Source organism: Patagioenas fasciata, chromosome 15 (assembly GCF_037038585.1).
Source record: "Patagioenas fasciata isolate bPatFas1 chromosome 15, bPatFas1.hap1, whole genome shotgun sequence".
In the NCBI taxonomy this organism is placed as follows: domain Eukaryota; kingdom Metazoa; phylum Chordata; class Aves; order Columbiformes; family Columbidae; genus Patagioenas; species Patagioenas fasciata.
The window spans coordinates 14,091,154-14,111,649 of record NC_092534.1 but is presented as its reverse complement, the minus strand read 5'-3'; the positions used below and the strand labels follow the sequence as shown (position 1 = coordinate 14,111,649).

General features: G+C 54.7%; 1 protein-coding gene and 1 long non-coding RNA gene across 3 annotated transcripts; both read right to left on the bottom strand.

The window, feature by feature from the left end:
* Positions 1–22: 22 nt before the first annotated feature.
* On the bottom strand, positions 23–2,964 carry LOC136108509 (uncharacterized). Its single transcript, XM_071814982.1, has 5 exons — positions 2,922–2,964; positions 2,761–2,827; positions 2,109–2,389; positions 1,438–1,663; positions 23–128 (listed from the first exon to the last, which is right to left on the bottom strand). Exons 1-5 carry the CDS (start codon positions 2,962–2,964, stop codon positions 44–46), a joined length of 702 nt encoding a protein of 233 aa, XP_071671083.1. The 3' UTR covers positions 23–43.
* Positions 2,965–10,847: 7,883 nt separating this feature from the next.
* On the bottom strand, positions 10,848–16,487 carry LOC139829136 (uncharacterized). Of its 2 annotated transcripts, XR_011741434.1 has the most exons (4): positions 16,437–16,487; positions 15,768–15,941; positions 14,447–14,657; positions 10,848–13,370 (listed from the first exon to the last, which is right to left on the bottom strand). It is a non-coding gene; the product is annotated as an uncharacterized lncRNA (long non-coding RNA). The 2 variants fall into 2 exon arrangements; XR_011741435.1 differs by lacking the exon at positions 10,848–13,370 and having other exon boundaries at positions 14,358–14,657.
* Between the last annotated feature and the right edge of the window lie 4,009 nt (positions 16,488–20,496).

Genomic DNA, 20,496 nt, shown 5'->3' with positions numbered 1-20,496 from the left:
CCCCCCACCCCCCCTTCCTCCTCCTCCTCCTCCCCCAAAAAAATCAGATGGTTTTCAAAAATAAGGCGTCCAAGCGTCCCATGGCGCGGTGCAGGGAACCAGCCCCGGCGCGGCGGGCTCGGCGCTGCCTGCAAGAAAGAAAAAGGGAGGAGGGGTACGGTGAGACAACCTGCGCCGACCCCCCCAATAATAAATACATAAATACCCCCCCCAAAAACCCACCCGATCGGGGCGGGGGAGAGAAGGAGAGGGGTGGGGGAAAAAAAAATAATCCAAGGAAAATTTGTGGCAAAGGGCGGGAAAAAAATATTGAAGTATTTTTAAATATATATATTTCTTTTAAATAGTGTTAAATTTGTCACCCCCAAAGCCAAAGCGGGGCCGCCGCAGTAGCCGCAAGCCCGGCTCCGGTGGGACTGACGCGGCGGGGAAGCGGCACCGCAGTTCTCCCCGGAACGCAGGAAAACACACGAAAAAATATAAAATTATAAAACCCATTTTTCCTTTTTTTTCTTTTATTTCTTTTCCTTTTTCTCTTCTTTTTTCTTTTCTATTTTTTTAATTTCTTTCTTTCTCCGTGGAGCCGCTTCTCCCCACCGAAAGTCGCCCCGGAGCGGGCGGCAGCGCCCGCCGGGACCGGGGCTCCGGCGGCGGCATCGCTCCCCCAGCCTCGTTTCTCGCCTTTTTGCCCCCCATTCCTAGGACTCCAAACCACCGCCTGGCTTTGGTGTGTTTTTTTTTCCTTCCGTTTTTCCCAGCGCCGCTCCCGCTCGGGAAAACAAAACGCGTCTTATTATTTCCCGACAGAGCTAAAAAATAATACATACATATATATATATATATTCGTACTTGCAGGCTGATGAAACGATCGCCCCCGCCCGCCGGGGTTTGTACCGGGATAGCGAGAAATAATAAACACTGCGGGGAATAAGGGGGGTTTTTTCACTCCCCCCACCGATCTCCCCCCCCCCCCCCCCCGCTTCCAGCGCTCCCGGAGCCCCGGGAGCCGCCGCTCCGCTCCGCCCCGGCCCCGCCGCCCTTCCCGGCTCCGCGGCGGCCGCTGCCAGCGCGGGGGAGGGGGGTGCTGCCGGGCCAAGAGATGATTAACAAGAAACAAAAAGGAGGAGGAAAAGCGTAAAATAATAGGAAAAATTTTTAAAAAGCAAAGGCGGTGGGATTTTTGTTTTAATTTATTTAGGTGAAGCTTAAGATTTAAATTAAATGCCTGCGTGGCTGAGCGGGGCGAATCTCACCCCGCGGCTGCGGGAGCGCCAGGATCGCGGCTCGTAACTAGTAAAATAAAGGGGGGAAAATAGCTAAAAAGGGCAAAAAGCGCCCCGGGATGGCGGAGGGGGGGTGAAAGGGGGGGACACAGGGAGCGGGACGAGTTGGGGACGCGACGCCCCCGGCGCTCCGGGGGAAGGGGCCGGGTCCTACCTCGGCGCGGTCAGGCCGCCGGGTCGCGGGGCATGGCGGTGCGGGGCTGGGGCGGGGGGTGCCGGCTCGCCGCCCTGCCCGCCGCCCGGCTCCGCGGCTCCGCTCCGCTCCTCACGGGTAAGGCGGGAGAGACGAGGCGGCCGCGCCATGGAGCGGCGGGGCCCCGCCGAGCTGCAGCATCGCCGCCTCCACCCCCCTGGCCGGCCCCGCGCGCGGCTCCGCGGCGCTTAAAAAAAAAGTGGAAAAAAAAAAAAGAAAAAAAAAGGAAAAAATTAAAAAAATAATAAAAAAAAAAAAGGGAACGCGAGCGGGAGGGGAAAAAAAAAAAAAGAACTGGGGGAGGGGAAAAAAAACGGCGGCGCCGGGGCCATGAAACACGCATTGTTCTCGGCCCGACCGGGGCGGGCCCGCCGCCCACCCGCGCCGCCCCATTGGTCAGCCGGCCTGCCACTCACCGACGGGGTAAACAGGCGGCGGTTTCCAGGCTCCCCGCTCCCCTCCCTCCCTCACGGTGGGCGCTCCCGCCGCCGTTTCCAGGCCCCCCGTCCTGCTCTCCCGCTCGGAGCAGGCGGCGGTTGAGCGGCCGCGGCGCCGGGATGCGCTCGGGGGAAGCGGCCGCGGGTCTCCCCCCCGCGCTCTGAGAGGGGGGAATCCGCCCCACGACCCCCTACCCTTTATTATCTGTGGGAGTGAGATCCTCCCCCCCGCCCCGGGCAGGCTGAGGGACGGGGGGGCCCCCCCGAGAAGCACTGAGGGGGAAGCGCCGCCGGGCCCTCTCCCACGGCCCCGCCGCGGACAAAGCTGCCTTTGAGAAGCGGGGGGAGGGTCCCTGTCCCTGCCCGCGAGTCCCGCCCCTCTAAAAAATTTAAAAATAGGGTGAAAAGGAAGGCCGGGGAAGGAGACACCCCCTTGTGATTTCACCAAAACTCCGGTGTTTTCTTTCTCTTTCCAGCTGGGCGCGAGAATCGGGCGGGCGCACCCGCGCTGCCCGCGGCGGGGGGGGGGAGAACGGACGCGGTTCCCCCTCCAGCGCTGCCCGCCCGCCCTTGGGTTCTTCCCCGCCGTCCGGCACAACTTTTACTTTTTAAAAATGTATTTTTCATTTTTACACTCAACCCTGCGCAGCGCCGAGTGCCCTCTTGGAGAGGGGGGGGGGGGAAGCACGGGCTGCCAGAGACCCGCCCCCCCCCTCCCAATTCACCGCCCCGCTTCTTAATTAAAAAAAAAAGGCTTTTATAACGAAAAAAAAGGGGGAGGGGAACATCTAATTTAATCCCAGTATAAATTAAAAAGCAATAATAAAGCTGTCCCCCCAACCACCACCCCTCCCCGGACAGAGAGTTTCGAGGCGCCCGCGGCCGTGGGGGCAGCGGCCAGAAAATGGGTGAGACTGCCCCAAAAGGGGAGACTGGAGCTCGGGGGTGGGGGGGGGGGGAAGGAAGCGTTCCCCCCCCTGCACCGTCACTTTCCTGCTGATTTTTAACCATTTTGAGCAAAGCGGCGCCGCGTTCCTCGGAAAGCTCCCATGGTCCGAAAGGCGCTGTGTTCAACGCGAATATATATGTGTGTATATATATATATATATGTATTTGTATGTGTTTTTATTTATATCTAAGAGCAAAACCCGGCTGCGTCAGCGGCGAGGGCTCAAACCCCGATGCTTCCAAGGGGAGGTTGTTTTTTTTATGTTTTTTCTGTCTCCTTTAGTACCCCCCCCAAAAAAAAAACGGGGGGGGAAGAGATATTAATGGCTTAATCGCTTTTATGTGGCTTTAAAAGCATATTTTATAAATGTTTAATGCCTTCACGCCCGGACCTCCCCGCCGCCGTTCCCGGGCCGGGGGGTTGGCGTGCCATAAATCAGGGAAATGCTAATAAAAAACCTCGGGCGTGGCGGGGGGGGTTCGCTCCCGTCCCCCCCCCCCTGCAGCTCCAGCCCTTCCTCCTCCTCCTCCTCCTCCTCCTCCCCCGGCCGGGAGCCATCTTGTACAGCAGCTCCGGGCTGGGGCAGCGCTGCTGCAAAACACCGTGCCTCCCCCCTCCTAAAGAAAAAAGCCCCCCAATACATCTATCTATCTATATATATCTATATACATTTTTATTATTATAATTTTTCCCTCCGAGGCGCGGTGCTGCGGCTGCCCTGGGGACGGGCACCATTTTCCCACCATTTTCCATATTAATACACCCCCCTTTTATTTGCGGGGGGACCCCCCCTCGCCGCACCGCAATGTGGGGTGGCGGGGGAACCGGGCTGGAGCCGCGAAGCTCCCGGGGAATTTAGGGGGTGGCGGCCGCTCTTACATTTTCCCCGCGAGGCTTTACCGCAAATATCAAAAATACCGATTTTTATTGGAAAAAAATATTGCGGGGGGTGGGGGTGTCCCAGGAGCAGCCGCCGTGTGTGTCCCCCCCCATCCGCTCCCGGTGCCGCTGCCCCGGGCTCCCCGCAGGTTCCCACGGTGCCGCCCGCCCCCGGGCCGCCCCCCGCCCGCCCTGCGCGCCCGCTCCGTCTGCCTATCTCTTCCTTTGCCTTTATTTTTCTTTATTTTCTCTCTTTTTCTCCTGTTTTCCTCTTTTTTCCCTCACTTTCCTTTTTTAATTTTTTTTATATTTTCTTTACCCCCTTTTTTTCCCCTCCCGGTGGAGCCGTGCGGAGCTCGCAGCCCCCAGCCCCACACCGGGCATTTCCCCCCCGGGGATACAGGTAGGAGAGAGAGGGGTAGCGGGATGGGGTGGGAACCTAATTGGAGACACAGGTTGCAAAGCAAATGGATCCCCCCCAAAATTCATCTTACCCTTTGGGGGGCTGCCAAGCTTTTGGGGTGGGGGGGGACTCGCATCCCATTTGTGGGGATACCCCCTTGTCCCCCCGCACAGGGATCTCCATCCCCAGCAGTGGGGGGGCTGCTCATCCCTTTCGCCCGGCATTTTTAATGTGCTTACTCCACGTTTTCAGGGTGTTTTTGGAGCTATATTTAAAGCGTGCAGTCAGTGGCTGGATTTAGAAAATCGGGCATAAATCACATTAAAACGCGGACGGTGACGATCCCAACGCGGCAGTGAAGCTTTGCCCTGATTTCATATCCCCCCCCATATCTTAAAAACAGAACAGAGTCTGACAGCGGGGTCCCGTCCCCCCAAATAAAACCTTTTGGGGGCAGAGGTGGGATTTGAAGGCAAGGGGGGTCCCTGCTGTGATTTATTCCCATGAAACATGGGGGATTTATTTATCGATGTGGGGTTGGTTCATTCAAAAGCCCGGGGTCCACCCCCCAACCCCAGCCCCCTTTGCCTGCAAGGAAAGAGCTGCTGGGGTGGGGGGTCCCGATGAGGAGATCCCCAGGAAACAGCTTGGGAACCGAGTGAAGAATTCCTGATTAATGACCAGAGCAGCTCGGGATTTTGTTTTTCTCCATAAATCCTGGCTGATTATAAACGCTGCGCTCAGCCTGGCTGTGTGCTTTGCATGGGGCGGGGGGGAGCCCCCAAAATCCCACCCCCCGGGGCTGTACCCAACACCTGCAGCATGCTTGGACCATCCTGGCTCCACCAACCCATTGCCCCAGCAGTGTGGGAGAAGGGCTGGGGGGGACACAGAGACACGGGTGCTGTGTGTCCCCCCCCCCCCCCCCCCCCAGTAACAGCAGCTCCCATCCTGCAGCTCTGGGGTTTGTAAAGCCGAACGTCTCTCAAACCACAGTCTGGTTTTCAAGTCCAAATAAAGCCTGCTGTTATTTTTTCCCTTGTGCGTATGCACAAAACCTCTCTGCTTTCCCGCTCTGCCATCCCCGCACTCGCTCCCCCCCAAATCCCAAGCTGGGACCCACACGGTGTCAGGAACTGCCCTGCGTTGTGTGCCCTGTGCTTCTCACGGGGCTTTTGTCACAGCCAGACCGGATCTTTGATACATCAGGGCAGGGTTTTTTTCCCATTTTACCCAATAATAAGCTTTTTTCATCCAAGATCAGGGAAAAAAAATGAGGCAGGGGCGGAAGGCTGACATGCACAACTCATAGAGAGGTATGAGAGGAGCGCGAATCCCAAAGCTGTAATTACCACGTTTTTCGGCCGCAAACCAGCTGCTAAATTGGTCATAAGGCGCAGGAACGTCAGATGCACCTTTCAGCGGAAAAAAAAGGTGGTTTAGTGGAGAAATGTGCATGGGAATCCTCCCCAAATCTACAGTCCCTCTGTTGCACCCCGGTATTGCATGTCCTGCATTTGTGAGTTTAAACCATTCCCATGTCCAGGCAAACAGGGATGCTGAGCTCCAAATGACAAGATTTTCCACATCAGCAGAGTGAATTGGGGATTTTTCCCTTGATCTGTCAGTTAAATCAAAAATACCCTCCTGGATGCAGAACACGAGTGAACAAGAGGCAGTAGCATGTGCTATTTTGAGGTTTGCTATCAAATAGATACCCTTGGCTGAATTCGGCGTTTCTCTGTAGCCTGGCCCACAGGAGCTGCAGGTACTTTCGTATGCATACAAAACATTTTAAAATGGAAAATATTCACAGCTGCTCTCGCCGTTTTGACAGGGGGGAAGGAATCGCGGGGCATGTTAAGGAGATATTAAAAGCTGTGGTTTGAAGCTCCTAAAGCATTTACTCAGCGGGAGACCCAGAGAAAGAAGTTTAGAAGTTAACTGCATACTTGCGTGCCTTTGCTCTGTCCTTTTTAAAATTCACCTCTCCTATCTGCTTCTAATTTAAACAAGCAGAGCCCTCCAGGAACTGGAAAATCCAGATTTGCAGCATCTCCCAGGGTAAGACGATGTCTTATGCGTGTCCCCCCCCCCCCCAGCACGAGGGTCCTGCTCAAGGTTAAATCCACGAGTGCAGCTGCGTTTGCACCAAGTTAATCTCCCCCCAAATAAAAGACATGGAAAATGCCGGTGAAAACGGCCTTGATGTTGCCGCTGGTCCCCAGCTCAGTCCCATCCCTCTTCCAGAGCCAGGCAGGGATCTCACCATTAAGTGCTCGTCCCCTGCCCTGCTCCGGCTTCCCCACCCGAAAAACAGGTAAACCCATCCACTTCCCCAGGGGACATTATCATGGCTTCAAATTAACCCACAAATGTATTTTCAAATCTCTTCGTGAGAGGCACCAGAAGCTCTAGGTATTATTAGACTAGATCTTTCGCCTTTTAACAGCTGTTAATTGCCATTAAAACCCAACATCCACAGCCTTATTGGAACAGCGTCTGAATTTCCATGTTGCAAAGCCGGGCTCTGCGCTTGGTTTCCCGCAGGAGCCAGCCTGTCACGACGAGGTGCGATCGCTAAATCCTGCCTCGGTGGTAGTTATCTTGCATGCTGGGATCCATTTTTGGGTCCCCTGATGCCAGGCTTTTTCCTTCGCCCTCCCCACCGTGCTGCAGGTTGTTGCACTGCATGTGCTGTCATTGCAAGTAACTCAACCCCCCCCGAACTTGCTAGCAGAAAAGAAGACAGGATGCAAAACCTGTTCCCAAAAATACCCCGAAGAAGCAAGCAGCAACCTGCCCGCGAGGAAACGGGTCCTGAGGGCTGAATCCAGCCTGCAGCTGCCAGCGAAAGCACGTGCTGGGTGTCACAGGGATGGGAATAGCCCAGTGTGATGAACACGGAGTAAATCAAAGTCATTAACAGTCAGGGCTGGAGGGGCTGCCAGCCCTGGCCTCCCCGCAGCTCCTGTCCTGCTCCCTTTGGGGTCCCCATCCCCAGCATCCCCATCCATCACCTCGCAGCCCGGGATCCAGGACCACCGTACGGAGAAGCTGAGCGCCAGGCAGGGGTGAGACCCTTGGGAAAAGGTTGCGGCAGGAGTTTTCCCCGTGCCCAGGACGCCGCTGGCTCCTCGCATCCCCTGTGGGTGTTTGATGCACCCACCAAACCATCCCAGCTGCCTGGGGTCCCTGCCACAGCCTACGCCGGGTACCAAACCGCTGATGCTAAAACACGCAGGATGGATTCAGTGGGTTAAAACGGGATGAAATATCCGCGGTTCCAAGCCCTCGAGCATCTTGTTAGACCCCAGTGTTTCCTCTCACCCCAAACACCAGCCCAAGGAGGGGGTGTCCATGGTGGCCCCCAGGACTGTCCCCTCGCTTTTCCCATCACCTCAACCCAGCCCTGAGCGGAGCCGGGGGGGAAGGAGCAGCTGGACAAGACGAGCCCTTTCTGCTCCACAAAGCTCATCAGCCAGCAGCGCTGGGCTTATAATTATTATTTCCTTAAAGACAAGCCGAGCGGCTATAGACAAAAAAAAGCCCCCTCTTGTCGGAGTTGGAATTTGATGTCCTAACGACTGTTTTTGTACCATGCCTGTTAGAGGAAAGAGCTCGGCAGGAGGGGGAAAGAGACATTTAATTATAGAGCTGCATTGTGATTTTGCACACATAGCTGGCTGTTGTAATCAGGTTACAAGTGTATCTGATTTTCTTCCCTCCCCTCCCTCTTCCTCCTCTTTCTTTTCTTTCCTTGTCTTTCCCCCCCCACACTCCTTTTTCCTTTCGGTGGTCCAAATTAGTTGCTTATGTTTGGGTGTTGCAGAGACAAGCTGTTATTTGGCTTTGCCCATATCTTGATCAAGGGAAGAATGTTTCTGAAGAGCCTCGGCAGCTCTTTCCAGAGAAAGCTGCTGGTTCCCAGCTCCGGAGAAACCCCCTGGTCATGTCGAGCATCCGCATCCCACCATCCCGGGGCCCCCCTCCAGCTCCCCAATAAGAGGGGACACACTCATACATCTGCCCCTTCCATGGTCCCCACCACATTCCTGCAGATCCAGGATTCCCTCAATAAACGGAAGCTTTTGAAGAAGAGGAGGAGCCCTATTTACCTCCATTGGGGTGGGAGGAGGAAAATAAAAAGAGGAGAAAAGAGTGTTTTTAAAAGCAACTTTATATCTTTCTATCCGAGGCAACCGATGCTCTTGGATTGGGGACTGTTGTTGGGTTCATTTAGGAATCTATTGTTGTCTATGTGAATTCTTTTTTACATTTCAAATAACAGGATTATTTCCACAGGGGGTAATATCCTGTAATTTGAACACAATAATGGGAATAAATTACTTACTTAGAACTAATAACGACAGCCTGATTCCAGTATATATAGGAACTGTAACAGCTTTGGTTAGTTAAAGTGTAATTGTGTCGACGGATGACATTTTCTTTCAAAGGAATCTGAATGACTTTTAATTAAATTTGCTGGGGGTGGGGAAGAGGAGGAGAGAGATGCTGGGAGATCTTGGCTGCTGGTGGGTCCCAGCCACAGCACCCAAACCAGGGATCACCCCAAACTGGGCATCACCCCAAACCAGGCATCACCCTGTGGTTGCAGAATTTCTGGACCAAGCACATACAGGGGAGAAAGAAACCATCACCAAGCCCCACAGTCACATAGAATCATTTTGGTTGGAAAACACCCTCAAGATCATCAAGTCCAACCATAACCCACCCCTGGCACTGCCTCATATCCCTGAGAACCTCATCTCTGTTCAAACCCTCCAGGGATGGTGACTCCAGCACTGCCCTGGGCAGCCTGTTCCAATGCCCCACAGCCCTTTGGGGAAGAAATTGTTCCCCACATCCAACCTCAACCTCCCCTGGGCAACTTGAGGCCGTTTCCTCTGCTCCTGGCGCTTGTTCCTGGGGAGCAGAGCCCGACCCCCCTGGCTCCAAGCTCCTTCCAGGCAGTTCAGAGATCAGAAGGTCTCCCCTCAGCTCCTGTTCTCCAGCTGAATCCCCCAGGTCCCTCAGCCGCTCCCATCACACTTGTGCTCCAGCCCCTCACCAGCTCTGTTCCCTTCTCTCCACTCACTCCAGCACCTTGGTTGTAGAGCAAGGAGCAGGGACAGCTTCCCTCACCCCAGTTTGCCCAGTTTAGCACCCCCAGGGTGCCAGATGGCCACTGTTCAACAGGATCACGCTACTCCAGCCACCGCTGGGCCACCCTTGGCCACGAGCACGGATGCTGTGTTTTGGCCATCGCCATGGGGATGCTGCAGTGAGAACCCCCCAGATCCCAGGGCACTCACCCTGTCCCCTGTCCCAGCTCTCCAGTGTCACCTCTGCTGCTGCTGCTCCAGGTAGGCAGGAAGGGATGTGGGATGGAGAGAGGGAGGGGACAGAGGGATAGAAGGGTGAAGAACCCCAGCCCATTTCCCCAGCTTTGCACCTCTCCCCACCGCTGGCTCCACTCTCAACCACTTCTCAGGTTTATTTTTGAACCAGAAGCACGCGAGGTTCCCTTTGGAAGCCAAAAAAAAGAGCAGCATCTTTCAGCGGCGGCGGCACACGCAGAAAGCCAAGTTCCTGCCCCAAAATATCTGCACGAGGAGCGTTGTGCCGCTGCCAGCCGCTCCAGCCTCCTCCAGGACTCATTTTCCTCTGTTTATCTTGAAAATATTTCTGCGCTGAGATCCCACCCCGCGCGGCGGAGCCCTGCGAGGCCGCCTCCAGCCTGACACACGGCCTCTTGTTTATCCAGAGCGAGTTGTACAAATAGCTTATTAAGCCCAGAGGTCTGTTTGCCGGGGGAAAACCTCGCGGAGCAGCTCCTGCAGTCCCTCGGACACACATCGAGTGGCTGCAGACATCAGCGTCTGCCAGGTTTTGGAGTCGCTCATGGGCACAGCGTGGGGACACCTGGCACTACCAGCTTTGGTTTGGTTGATCTCGTAGTAGCAGCTGCGGGGGAGCTTGTTTTTTCTTGCAAGACTTCCACCCCCCAGCAAAGGCTGCAGGGGTTTGGGTTGTGGGGAGGACACCCTTCAGGGCTCGCTGGATTAGTTGTGGTTTGGGAGTTGCTGGAAATGTGCCTGAACGTGCGAGAGATGAGGACAGTGGGACGTGGTGTACAGCGGTCCTGGTGGGACAGTGCCTCAGTTTCCCCACCTGGCCACAGGACCCCAGGATGGAGCTGGAGGGTTTCAACCCAGAGAACACAGCATCAGGGGGCTCAAGCCCAACCATGGACACCCCCCTGGCCACAGGGTCCGGCGAACCCCTGCCCAAGCCCCTCTGTCCCTGCTGCCACCTCTGTCCTCAGCAAGAGGGACCGGAGCCCGGCTGTGACCCCTCCCTGTCCCCACTGCCCAGCGCTGCACTCAGCACCGACCTGGGGGTCCCCCCCGAGCACCCCCTCCCCAAGACCCCCCAAAAGCACCTCTCTGGGAGCACCCACCCACGCAAACCCCGTAACACAGAAACATTCATAACCCGGCTGATGGGATTAAATTACCTGCCCCTGGAAAAATAAAGGAAGCATTCAACCATTTTCTTTAAAATGTTTTTTCTCCTGCCAAGGCCAGACACGGCGGTGACGGTCGCGCACAGAGGCACAGAAACACGAGCCCTCGCCTCCCCCTGTGAGGGTGACCCCGATCCGCCCCATGTCCCCCCCTTCTCCCACCCTTTCGCACCCCGGAGAGCACACGCTTTGCTCGCCCGTCACGAGCTCCCTTATCTTTTAATAAAACCTTTAAGAGCAGAAGTCAGGCAATGCCGGCACAAAGGCAGCCAAAACCTCCTCCTGGGACATTAATCATTTTCTTTGACATGTTTTGCTAATTAGCCAAAGCGTTTGCCTCAACGGGGGAGAAATTGAGGCCTGGGAAAAAGAAAGAAAGAAAAAGAAATAAAAAAAAGAAATAAAATTGAAAGGGGAGAGGTGGAAAGGGAGGAAGAAGTGAGGGAAGAAGGAGCTGACGTTGCTCCTGTGCCACCCAGCATCCCTGAGCATCACCTCGCTGGGAGAAAATGCGTCCCCATCCCCGTCCCGATGTTATCAGGACACGACAATCTGTGATACGTGATTTACCTGCCCCATCCCACCCTGTATTACCCCAGTTATTGCATATTGCAGCAGTATTGGGCTATTTGAAACACACTGTTTGGAGTTTCGACTCGCTGCTTTATCTTTTACACGGCTGTTAATCCTCAGGACACATGTTTCCTATCAACTGGGGATATTTAACTTAGAATAAGTGTCTTATTAAATAGCAGCGAGTGGCTCCGTGCAGACTGCTCCCCCCAAAACCCCGAAGGCGAATGGGGCATCCCAGCTTGGGCACCATTTTTGGTTGCACGATATGTTATACCCAACGAGGAGAGAAATATAAGTGGGTGAAGGTTTCTCTGCAGTGGGAATTTAGCTTGTAAATCAGATCTTTGAGCCCCTGAGCTGCCGATGCTCCCACACACAGGGAAAATCCCTTGCAATTTAAAAACTAGAATATTATTTTAAGGGTTTTCTAGCAATGCCGGAGTGCCTGGTGACTGCAGGGACAAGCTCATCCCAGGCAGGACCAGCTGCTGCCCTGGGAGTCCAATGTAGTTTTCATAGGGTCCGATGGTTTGGGGGGAATAGGGGACATGAGTAACTCACAGTGAAATCACTCCAATCCACCACATTGAAATGCAAAATCCTAAGGAGAAACCATTGGCTGCTCGCAGCTCCCTCCAGCCCGGCAAGGCAAAATATTGGCTCCCATCCCATCGCTGACCATCAGCTCTGCATCCAAACCGCACAGCACAATCCCCTTTTCTCCACAAAAACAAGCATAACAACAACTAAATCGGTTGATCCGGTCCCCCCACCTGTGGGTGTCCCCTGCCCGTGGTGGCTCGGCTGTCCCCATCAATGGGTATGGAGGGAGCGAGAGCAGCATCCCGGAGCCAAGTCAGTTCTTTGGGTAGCGTTAAAACAATAAATCACTGCTTTTCGCTCCTCTTCAGCACGAGCTTCTCATTGCTGCGGGATGACACACACCATCCCCTCCAAAACAATGCTCTTTATTATTATTCTGTTTCTAATTTGGGGTTGGAAATAATGTTCCATCCCAGCTTTCAAACTAAACCATACATTTCCCCCCAAAAAACAAAATATGCTTTCTAAGGAGCAGCAGCAGGGTCAGTGATTTGTGAGAAGGGTGAAGGTGTGAAATGTCAGGCAGCAAAGCTCGTGGTGCTGAACACCGAGGAGCATCCTGCTCCATGCTCATTTCCAATAATAAGAACAGGTTGGTTAAACACAGAGCTGCCCTGGGCTCCCTCTGCGACCAGCGTGGCTGGAACGGGCTGGTCCCCTGGGGAGGGCACCATGATCCATCCCTGAAGGGTGCTGGGAGAAAGAGGGAAAACTTTGGGAAGCAGCGCAGTACTGGGCACTCAAAGCATAAATCAGCATAATTCACCATTCTGAGTGGTTTAGCCCAAACCTACCAGTGCATCCTGCTTGCTCCTTACAAGGCAGCAAGGAGCTGAACTGAGGTCCCACTTCGCCATGTCCTGCCCAACTTTGGGGACACCCAGAAACATCCAGGGTGACTTATACCCTGTCCCTGACACCCCAAGTTTTGCTGCAAACTTTGCCGGGAGGCTCCGAGGAGCCCCAGAGCATTTGGTGGCACTGGCAGACGTGCCGAAACCAGCATGCGAGGAGCTGGCACGGGGCGGTGGAAACCCTCCAAGCTTCCTCCGCTGTTGTATAAGAGCCACTCAAAAATAATCATCCCCAAAAAATTCACCCCCGGGAGCGCAGCCTGGGAAGCGGCCGCCGGAGCGAGGTTTACATGGGGGGAAGACGCCTGCAGGTGAGGCAAGACTCCGCAGGAAGGTCAGGATCTCAGATGTTTTCATACCAAAGATCTTTAAAAAAAAATCATAAAATAAAATAAAAAGCAGCAGAGTGAGGCACGGAGGCAGAAACACCCGTCATGCCCAGCGGCCGCTGCAAAACACGTAGTTTTTCCGTGAGTCACCGGTGGAAAGAGCAGCTCAAGCATCCCATGGGTGGCTCGGCCGGGGATGCTGCGTCTGCAGCCCCTTGTGCCTTCACCGCTTCTTTTCTTACCAGGCTGCCAGTAAAATTGCTTTGGGGGTCACGCTGGGATGGATTCAATGGAAAGCCCCAAGTGTTGAGGGCCCTCGGGTGCAGGGCTGCATCCTGGTGGTGTTCAGCGATGGGGAGCGGGGTTCAGCGATGGGGAGCGGGGTTCAGCGATGGGGAGCGGGGTTGTTGAGAGATGGGGAGCGGGATTGTTGAGAGATGGGGAGCGGGGTTTAGTCTGTACCAGTGGTGCAGGACTTTCCTGACCCCCCCTTTTCCCAGTCACTAACATTCCACATGGACACACACCACATGCCCTCACCGTGGCCCCAGGGCTGCTCTGCCGCTGTCCCCAAAACCCTCCAGGACCGCGGGAGGCAACAACAGGGGGAGAAATGAAACTGAATAAAGAAACAGCGAAGGAACAACCCAAAACCAACCGGTTTGATTTATCCATGGCGGGAAGGAGGCGAGCGCGTTGAAAGGCAGCGCGGGAATTCCCGGGGATCGTAAATCCCATAGGGAGCGGATCAAGCTGATGCACTTCCATGTGCCGGGAAAGCGGGAGGTTATGGGAAGGGTAAAGCTTAGGGAATCTGGGGTGGGGCTATTTTTTGGTTTATAAAATGCAGGGATGAAGGGGAGGTAACGTCACAGCCCTGAGCGGCAGCACCCGGGGCCAGGAGAGGGATGGGATCGCGTCCCCACGGGGGCTGGAGCCCCATCCTTTCACTGTCACCGCGAATCACAGCAATACTGGCTGCGTTGTGGGTACAGAAACGGCACGTACTTGTTGCTGGCTGGGTTTCCTGGCAGCCCCAGCCAGGATTTGGCCACGCAGGAATTTGGAAGCTGCCTTAAATCCAGCAAGAAATGAGAAAAGGCTGAGAAGTGACTTTTCTGAGCCGAGTTCAGCTGCAAATCCCAGCTCAGCGGCAGCTTGAAGCGGGGCAGGGGCTGCAGCCGCCCTCGCCTGACAAACCGGGTAAGGGATGAGGTTGGAGATGCAGCTGATGGGCATCACGTCCTCCTCCATGGGGACAGCAGCCCCCCGGGACACCCCACCTCCCTCCTTCCCCTCCCCAAAAAGCCCCCTCAGCCACGTTGCACCTCAGCATCCAACTCTCCATCCCACCCTGAGGCAGCCCCGACAATCGATAACGCTGATATGAAACCCCATAAATCCACCTCACCTTTGCCCTGGGGCTGCTGGCGGCTGCTCCGGCCCCGCAGATGTGCTGGCTCAGCTGTGGACCCACAACAGGCTTCACCTTGACCTTGAGCTTGACAGGCTGGCGATGGCATCGCTGGGAAGACCCGCGGTCAGCGGCCGCGCTTGCTGCTCGTTTTGGGGATATTGAGGAGGAGGAGAGTGGGAAAAAAAGCAGCAGAAGGTGCGGAACACTGTAAAAATCAGCAGAAAAAAATACAAATAAATCAAAAGCCACCCAGAGCCCCCTCTGGGTGCTTGGGAACATGTTTCTCTACCTGCAGAGCTTTGCACAGGCAGCGTCCTCACCCAGGGTTGGTGCTGGGGCTGTCTCAGCCGCTTACCCATTGAGATCGCGGCTCTGGCTCTTCATGCCCCCAAATCCCCTTCCAGGGACCCACCTGCTGCCTCCTGGTTCATTATATTCATGAGAAATTCAGAGTTTTGTGGGAAAAACAGGCCCAGTGATGAGGGGTGACCTGTACCTGCTCCCCACTCTGAGCAAGGATGTTCCTACCTGCAATATCCAAGCTGCAGTTTTGGCTGCAAATCAGAACAACCACACCAGCTTCAAGCTGGAAATTGGTGTAAACCACCACCGTTCCCAATCTACCCCTGTTTCCCAGCCACATCTTGGCTTCCCCAGTGACATCCCCACGTGGAAAGCATCCTGGTGATGGATGGTACCCATCCCCGCATCCCCGACGGAGGCTCTGGGGTCCAAGTTACCCCTCGTCCTGAAGAGGCGAGGAGGAGCAGCAAAGCGCTTTCCACCACTGTAATTTTGTATCTCACTTAGCAGAATATTTTCAATTAATATTACCATTACCCCATGCACTTGCTGCATAAACAAGACCTCTCTGTGATTGTTTAAATGGCCTGAAATCACGCACCTTAATTAAAGCATCCGTCGGGGTAAATAACCGGCCTCATTCTGCCAGAGGGAAGGGGAAGCCCAAGGCGAGGAGGCAGGTTTGCTGCAGGAATTAATATCTTCTGAATATACCCCCAAAACCCATCATCTTTGTGTTTCCCATCGCTCTCCTCATGCAGGGACGGGGACTGACACAGGGGACTCTGTGTCGTGTCCCCTGAGAGTCCCTAAATTCACCTTAAAGGGACTTTTCTGCCTTTTCATTTCAGGTACAGGCTCAAGCACCATCCTCTCCAATAACACCTGGGACAGGACAGATGTTACTGACCATCCAGCCAGGTTTTAAATATGAATCTCTTAGCTCCAGAACTGGAGTTTGCAGGGGAAAAACCGAGTCTGAAGGGAACGGGATCCCGGCGACAGCACTCACTGATTTTCAGGCATCTCAGCTGAGCATCATTTTGGGGAGCAAACGCTTGTCCGATTTGGGCCACGGCTCACGCTGCCTCCTCGTGCTGAAGAAGCCCTTGAGCATTGTGAAAAGGGCTCAGCTTCGCTTCCATGAAAAGCTGCTTTCTCGGCAAAACCTCAAAAAACAAGCTTTCTGGAAAAAAAATAGATGTTTTGGGCTGACAAGGGGATGGTCTTCAGGGATTCTGAGCTGGCTTTGCCCCCCCCACCAGCAGCTTATCCCCCCAAAAGAGACGTTTTTGCTAATTGTTAATAATCCATTACAAAGGGGGAAGGAAGAAAAAATCCCTTCATTCCCTAACTTAAGCACAGACAAAAAAAATGTCGTTAAACTAAACCAAACAAACGAATCGAGAGGCAAAGAGAGAAGGAAAAAAATCACATTAGCCCGAATCATAAATCCCAGAGAGGGGTATTTACAGGCTGAATTGCCAAGTGCATTGAAACTGCAGAGAATCCGAAAAGCAGATAGCCATAAAGGCAGACAACGGCCCTGAAAAAATGCTTTGATTAGGATCTGGGCAGCATTCAGCCCAGATGTTCATTTGTCAATGAAAGAGGGATGGGGGGGAGGTGAGAAAGGCTTTAAATTAATCTTTACAACTAGAAAGGAGCTTGTAATACGCACCATATGGGGAGAAACGTCCTTCGAAGCCCCTCGCCTTCCCCCGGCCCCGCGTGTTTGGAGTCTGGGACCCCCCGGCCGCCACGTTTGTCCCGCCCCCCCCGGCCCCACCACCGTTTCATCCCCCTATTTTCTCCAAGCACCAAACACCCCGTGAACCCAAACTGCTCAGCTCACCCCCCCCGGCTTCCACATGTGCTTTTTTTTACCGCGAACAAAACAAACTACAATTCCTCTTACAACACCAGCTCTCTTTTATTATTCCCCCCCACCCCCCGACTCAGATACCTGCTCCCCCCCTCCCTCCCATATCCACATGTGGTTTCTTTTTAACCCTTTTGAGAATGCGGCAAAAGCCGGAGGGGGGGGAGAGGAGGGACGAGGCTGTTTATTAAATGCCAACCATTCAAATTAATTCCCCTAATGGACTCGCCGACATCATGGTGTGCATTTAAATGAATGCTTTGTCATATTTCAGAGCCAACCTGCAGCTCTCTGCAGAGCAAACCTGCTGGAAAGCAGGGTTGGGAGCAGCAGCAATGACAGGGACAAACCTATGAAGAAATAAACAAGAATTAAATACAAATCCCAAAAGGAACATAAAGGAGATAAGGGAGCTCAGGAAGCCCTTGGAAATTTGCAGGTGGGGTGCAAGCGAGAGCCTGGCCAGGGGAAAAGGGGTTTGCAATGGTCATGGGAGCTTCTTGTCCGTATAGGAGGAGGGAAAACCCTCTTGCTGCTGGGGCAGGAGGGACGAGAGAGAGACCCCTCAGCCAGGTCAGAGACCCTTTGCCCAAGTCATAGAATCATGGAATCATTTTGGTTGGAAAAGACCCTCAAGATCACAGAGTCCAACCATTAACCCACCCCTGGCACTACCCCATGTCCCTGAGAACCTCATGTCTGTCTGTCCAACCCTCCAGGGATGGTGACTCCAGCACTGCCCTGGGCAGCCTGTTCCAATGCCCCACAGCCCTTTGGGGAAGAAATTGTTCCCCAGATCCAACCTCAACCTCCCCTGGTGCAACCTGAGGCCGTTTCCTCTGCTCCTGGCGCTTGTTCCTGGGGAGAAGAGACCAAGCCCCTCAACACTCCAAGCTCCTTTCAGGCAGTTCAGAGATCGAGGTCTCCCCTCAGTCTGCATCCCCCACTCCTGGGGGTCCCAGTTCCACCCCCAGCCTGTCCAGGGCTGGGAAACCACAGGGATAAGATGGAGCAAGAGCAAACCAGCCCCATGATGCACCCAGGGACAAGAGGGTGGAGCTGGGACATGGCTTCCCCAGGTGTCTGTCCGTCTGTCCGTCCGCTATGGCATCAAGCACGGCAACCCCCGCTACAAACACAGGCTGCAAACACGTTAATAATCGTCCTCATAGCAGCCCTTTCATTTTCTTTTGATATGAAAATAAACCTGCGCTGTTTGCAGAAGGTTCTCATTTAGGGAAACATCTGGAGTCAGCACTTCTCCCCCAAAGGGCAGCGAAGGGTTCAGAGGATCCTTGTTCTTGTACCAAGGAGGAAGAGGAGGAGGAAGGAGGAAGGGACACGGCAAGTTCCTGAGCTCTGTCTGCTACCTGACCGTGAGCAAGGGATTGTCCCTCCTGGGGCAAAGGCTGCAACCCCCACCAGCGCCTCAACCAGGAGAACAGCCCCTCCAGGTCCCAAAAGCCATGGGGGTCAAGAAGGTCTTGGGGATGCCCAAGGTCCCCCCAGCACCAAGGGCACCCCCAGGTTTGGCTGCTGGGAAGGACCATGAGGACCTGAGGGGACAGGAGGAGCAGGGACGCTGCCAGTGCCCTGGGCTGTGGGTGAGCGGGGACAAGGGCTTACAGAGGGGCAGCACATGTGGGGACACAGGCTGGTGTCACAGCCCAGCCAAGGGACATCATCTCTTTTTCAAAGTCCTTCTGGCCCTTCCTCCAGGTACTCCAAGGGCCCCAGGGCAGGAGCATCCCCCTGGCCAGCAACACCTGGGGTGCAAGCAGAGCCCTTTCTGTCACCCTGGGGGCTCATGGGTGGTGACAGGTCCTGTCTCATCCTGTCCCTCCCTGGCAGGTCCCCAGAAGCTGGCAGGACACTCAGGGCCAACACTGGGTACCAGAGTGGGACTGTGCTGCAAGACCACCCTGATCAGACACCTCCACACCACGGCCCCCACCGCCTGCTCCGGGCAAAGCCCCCAAAACAGCCACAGGAGACGGGCAGCACCCCCCAGCACCCATCTCCCTAGGGAAGGGGTCCCGGGGGGGGCCTCAGTGCTCCCAGGAAAACCAAAGAGCTGAAAAATCTGCATTTGAGGGAGAAAATGCTCAAATTAGGAGTGGGAGTAGGGATGGGGTGTGGGGGGGAGAGTTGTTTATCTAGAGCTGATTTTGATTTTCGTCTTTCAAATATCAGCAGGACGCTGAGCCTCGCCTCATTATGCAAATAGAAGCAATTAGAGCTCACCCAGGCTCTGCCCACGTGATGGGTTTATGGCACTCGCAGAAATCCTTCCTGATACATGAGAGGAATAACAACAGCTCCAGCCCCACCACGGCCGCGAACCCGGGATGGTTTGGTAACGGGACCCCCAGAGCCAGGACAACCCCCGCATCGCTGCCCCCAGGGCCTTCCAAAGTGCTTGGAGAAGAGCTTTCCCATGGAGACACCAACTCAACCAGCAGCAAGTCCTCACCAGCTCTTGGGATGGGAGAGAAGGACGGACGGACAGGGAGAGCATCACTGGGAGTCACAGGGCAGCACTGCGGGACAGGTGTCTGAGTGGATGCGCTTTGCTGAACACCACCAGAAAGGGGCAAATAAAAACCCAACCAACCAACCAACACCACGCTAAATTCTCTGAACTGGGCTTTAAAAGCAAAGCAAACCCCCCAGGCCCAGCACCAGCGCCGGTCCCACCTTGGCTGCAGCAGGGTGCCGGCGCGGGGCCGGTGACCGGAGGTTCGGCGGTGGCTCCGGTCCCATCCAGCACTTCGCCTCCCCAGGGACACGCACCGACCTGCAGGGACCAGACACGGGAGTGTAAATCAGCTGCAACTCCCATAAATCCATCATCTTCCTCCTGATTTACATCAGGGTAGCCGGGAGGATTTATTCCAGTACCTGCCTCGAGTTTCCCACCCCCAGAGGAGCACGTGAAAAAAAAAAAAGAGACAAGCTCTTTAAATATTGATCTTTCTCCTAAATCTTTTTTTTCTTCTTCTTCTTCTTTTGGATGCAAATGGAGATTGATGAGCCCGGGCTGAGGCTCTCACCTCTGAGGGTGATTTCTATCTGAGCTCCCAAGCACCTGGTTCAAGTCCAGGGGTCGGGGGCTGAGAGACACCATCACCAACCATCTCACAGTGTTATCACATTTACTCTCATGAGCATCCCACAGGAACCCCCCAGCCTGCATCCCTGTCCTGACTCCATCCTTGACCCCATCCCCACACTGGCTTCTCCATGTAAAATGTAAACACTTTTTACACTGAGGGTGGTGAGAGCCTGGCCCAGGTTCCCAGAGAGGTGGTGGATGAACCATCCCTGGAGACATCCCAGGCCAGGCTGGACGGGGCTCTGAGCAACCTGAGCTGGTGAAGATGTCCCTGCTCATGGCAGGGGTGGCACTGGGGGAGCTGGGAAGGTCCCTTCAACCCAAACTATTCTATGATTCTCCACACACTGGAAAGATTCAGCAGCATCGTACATGATACCAGGCAAAGAGATGAGGTTTTTAGGGACGTGGTTTAGTGCCAGTGTTAACGGCTGGACTCGATCTTGAGGGTCTTTTCCAACCAAAACGATTCTATGATTCCACGATTCACCCCATGACGGATTTTGCGCAGAGCTTGGCCGCACCGCAGGGCAGCAGGACGGCTCCAGCACGGCCAAAAAAGACAGGTCAAGTCTTAATAACCCCAGGGCTCCACACATGGATTCCTCAGCCCCACACCTGTGGGTCCACGGAGAAGCCGAGGAAGGGCACAGGGCAGGAGGCAGCTCCCCAGAGACGCTGCCCTGCCGAGCGGTGCGGGCAGGGGCTGCGGGCAGGGAAAGGGCTGAGTCAGCAGCAGCAGAG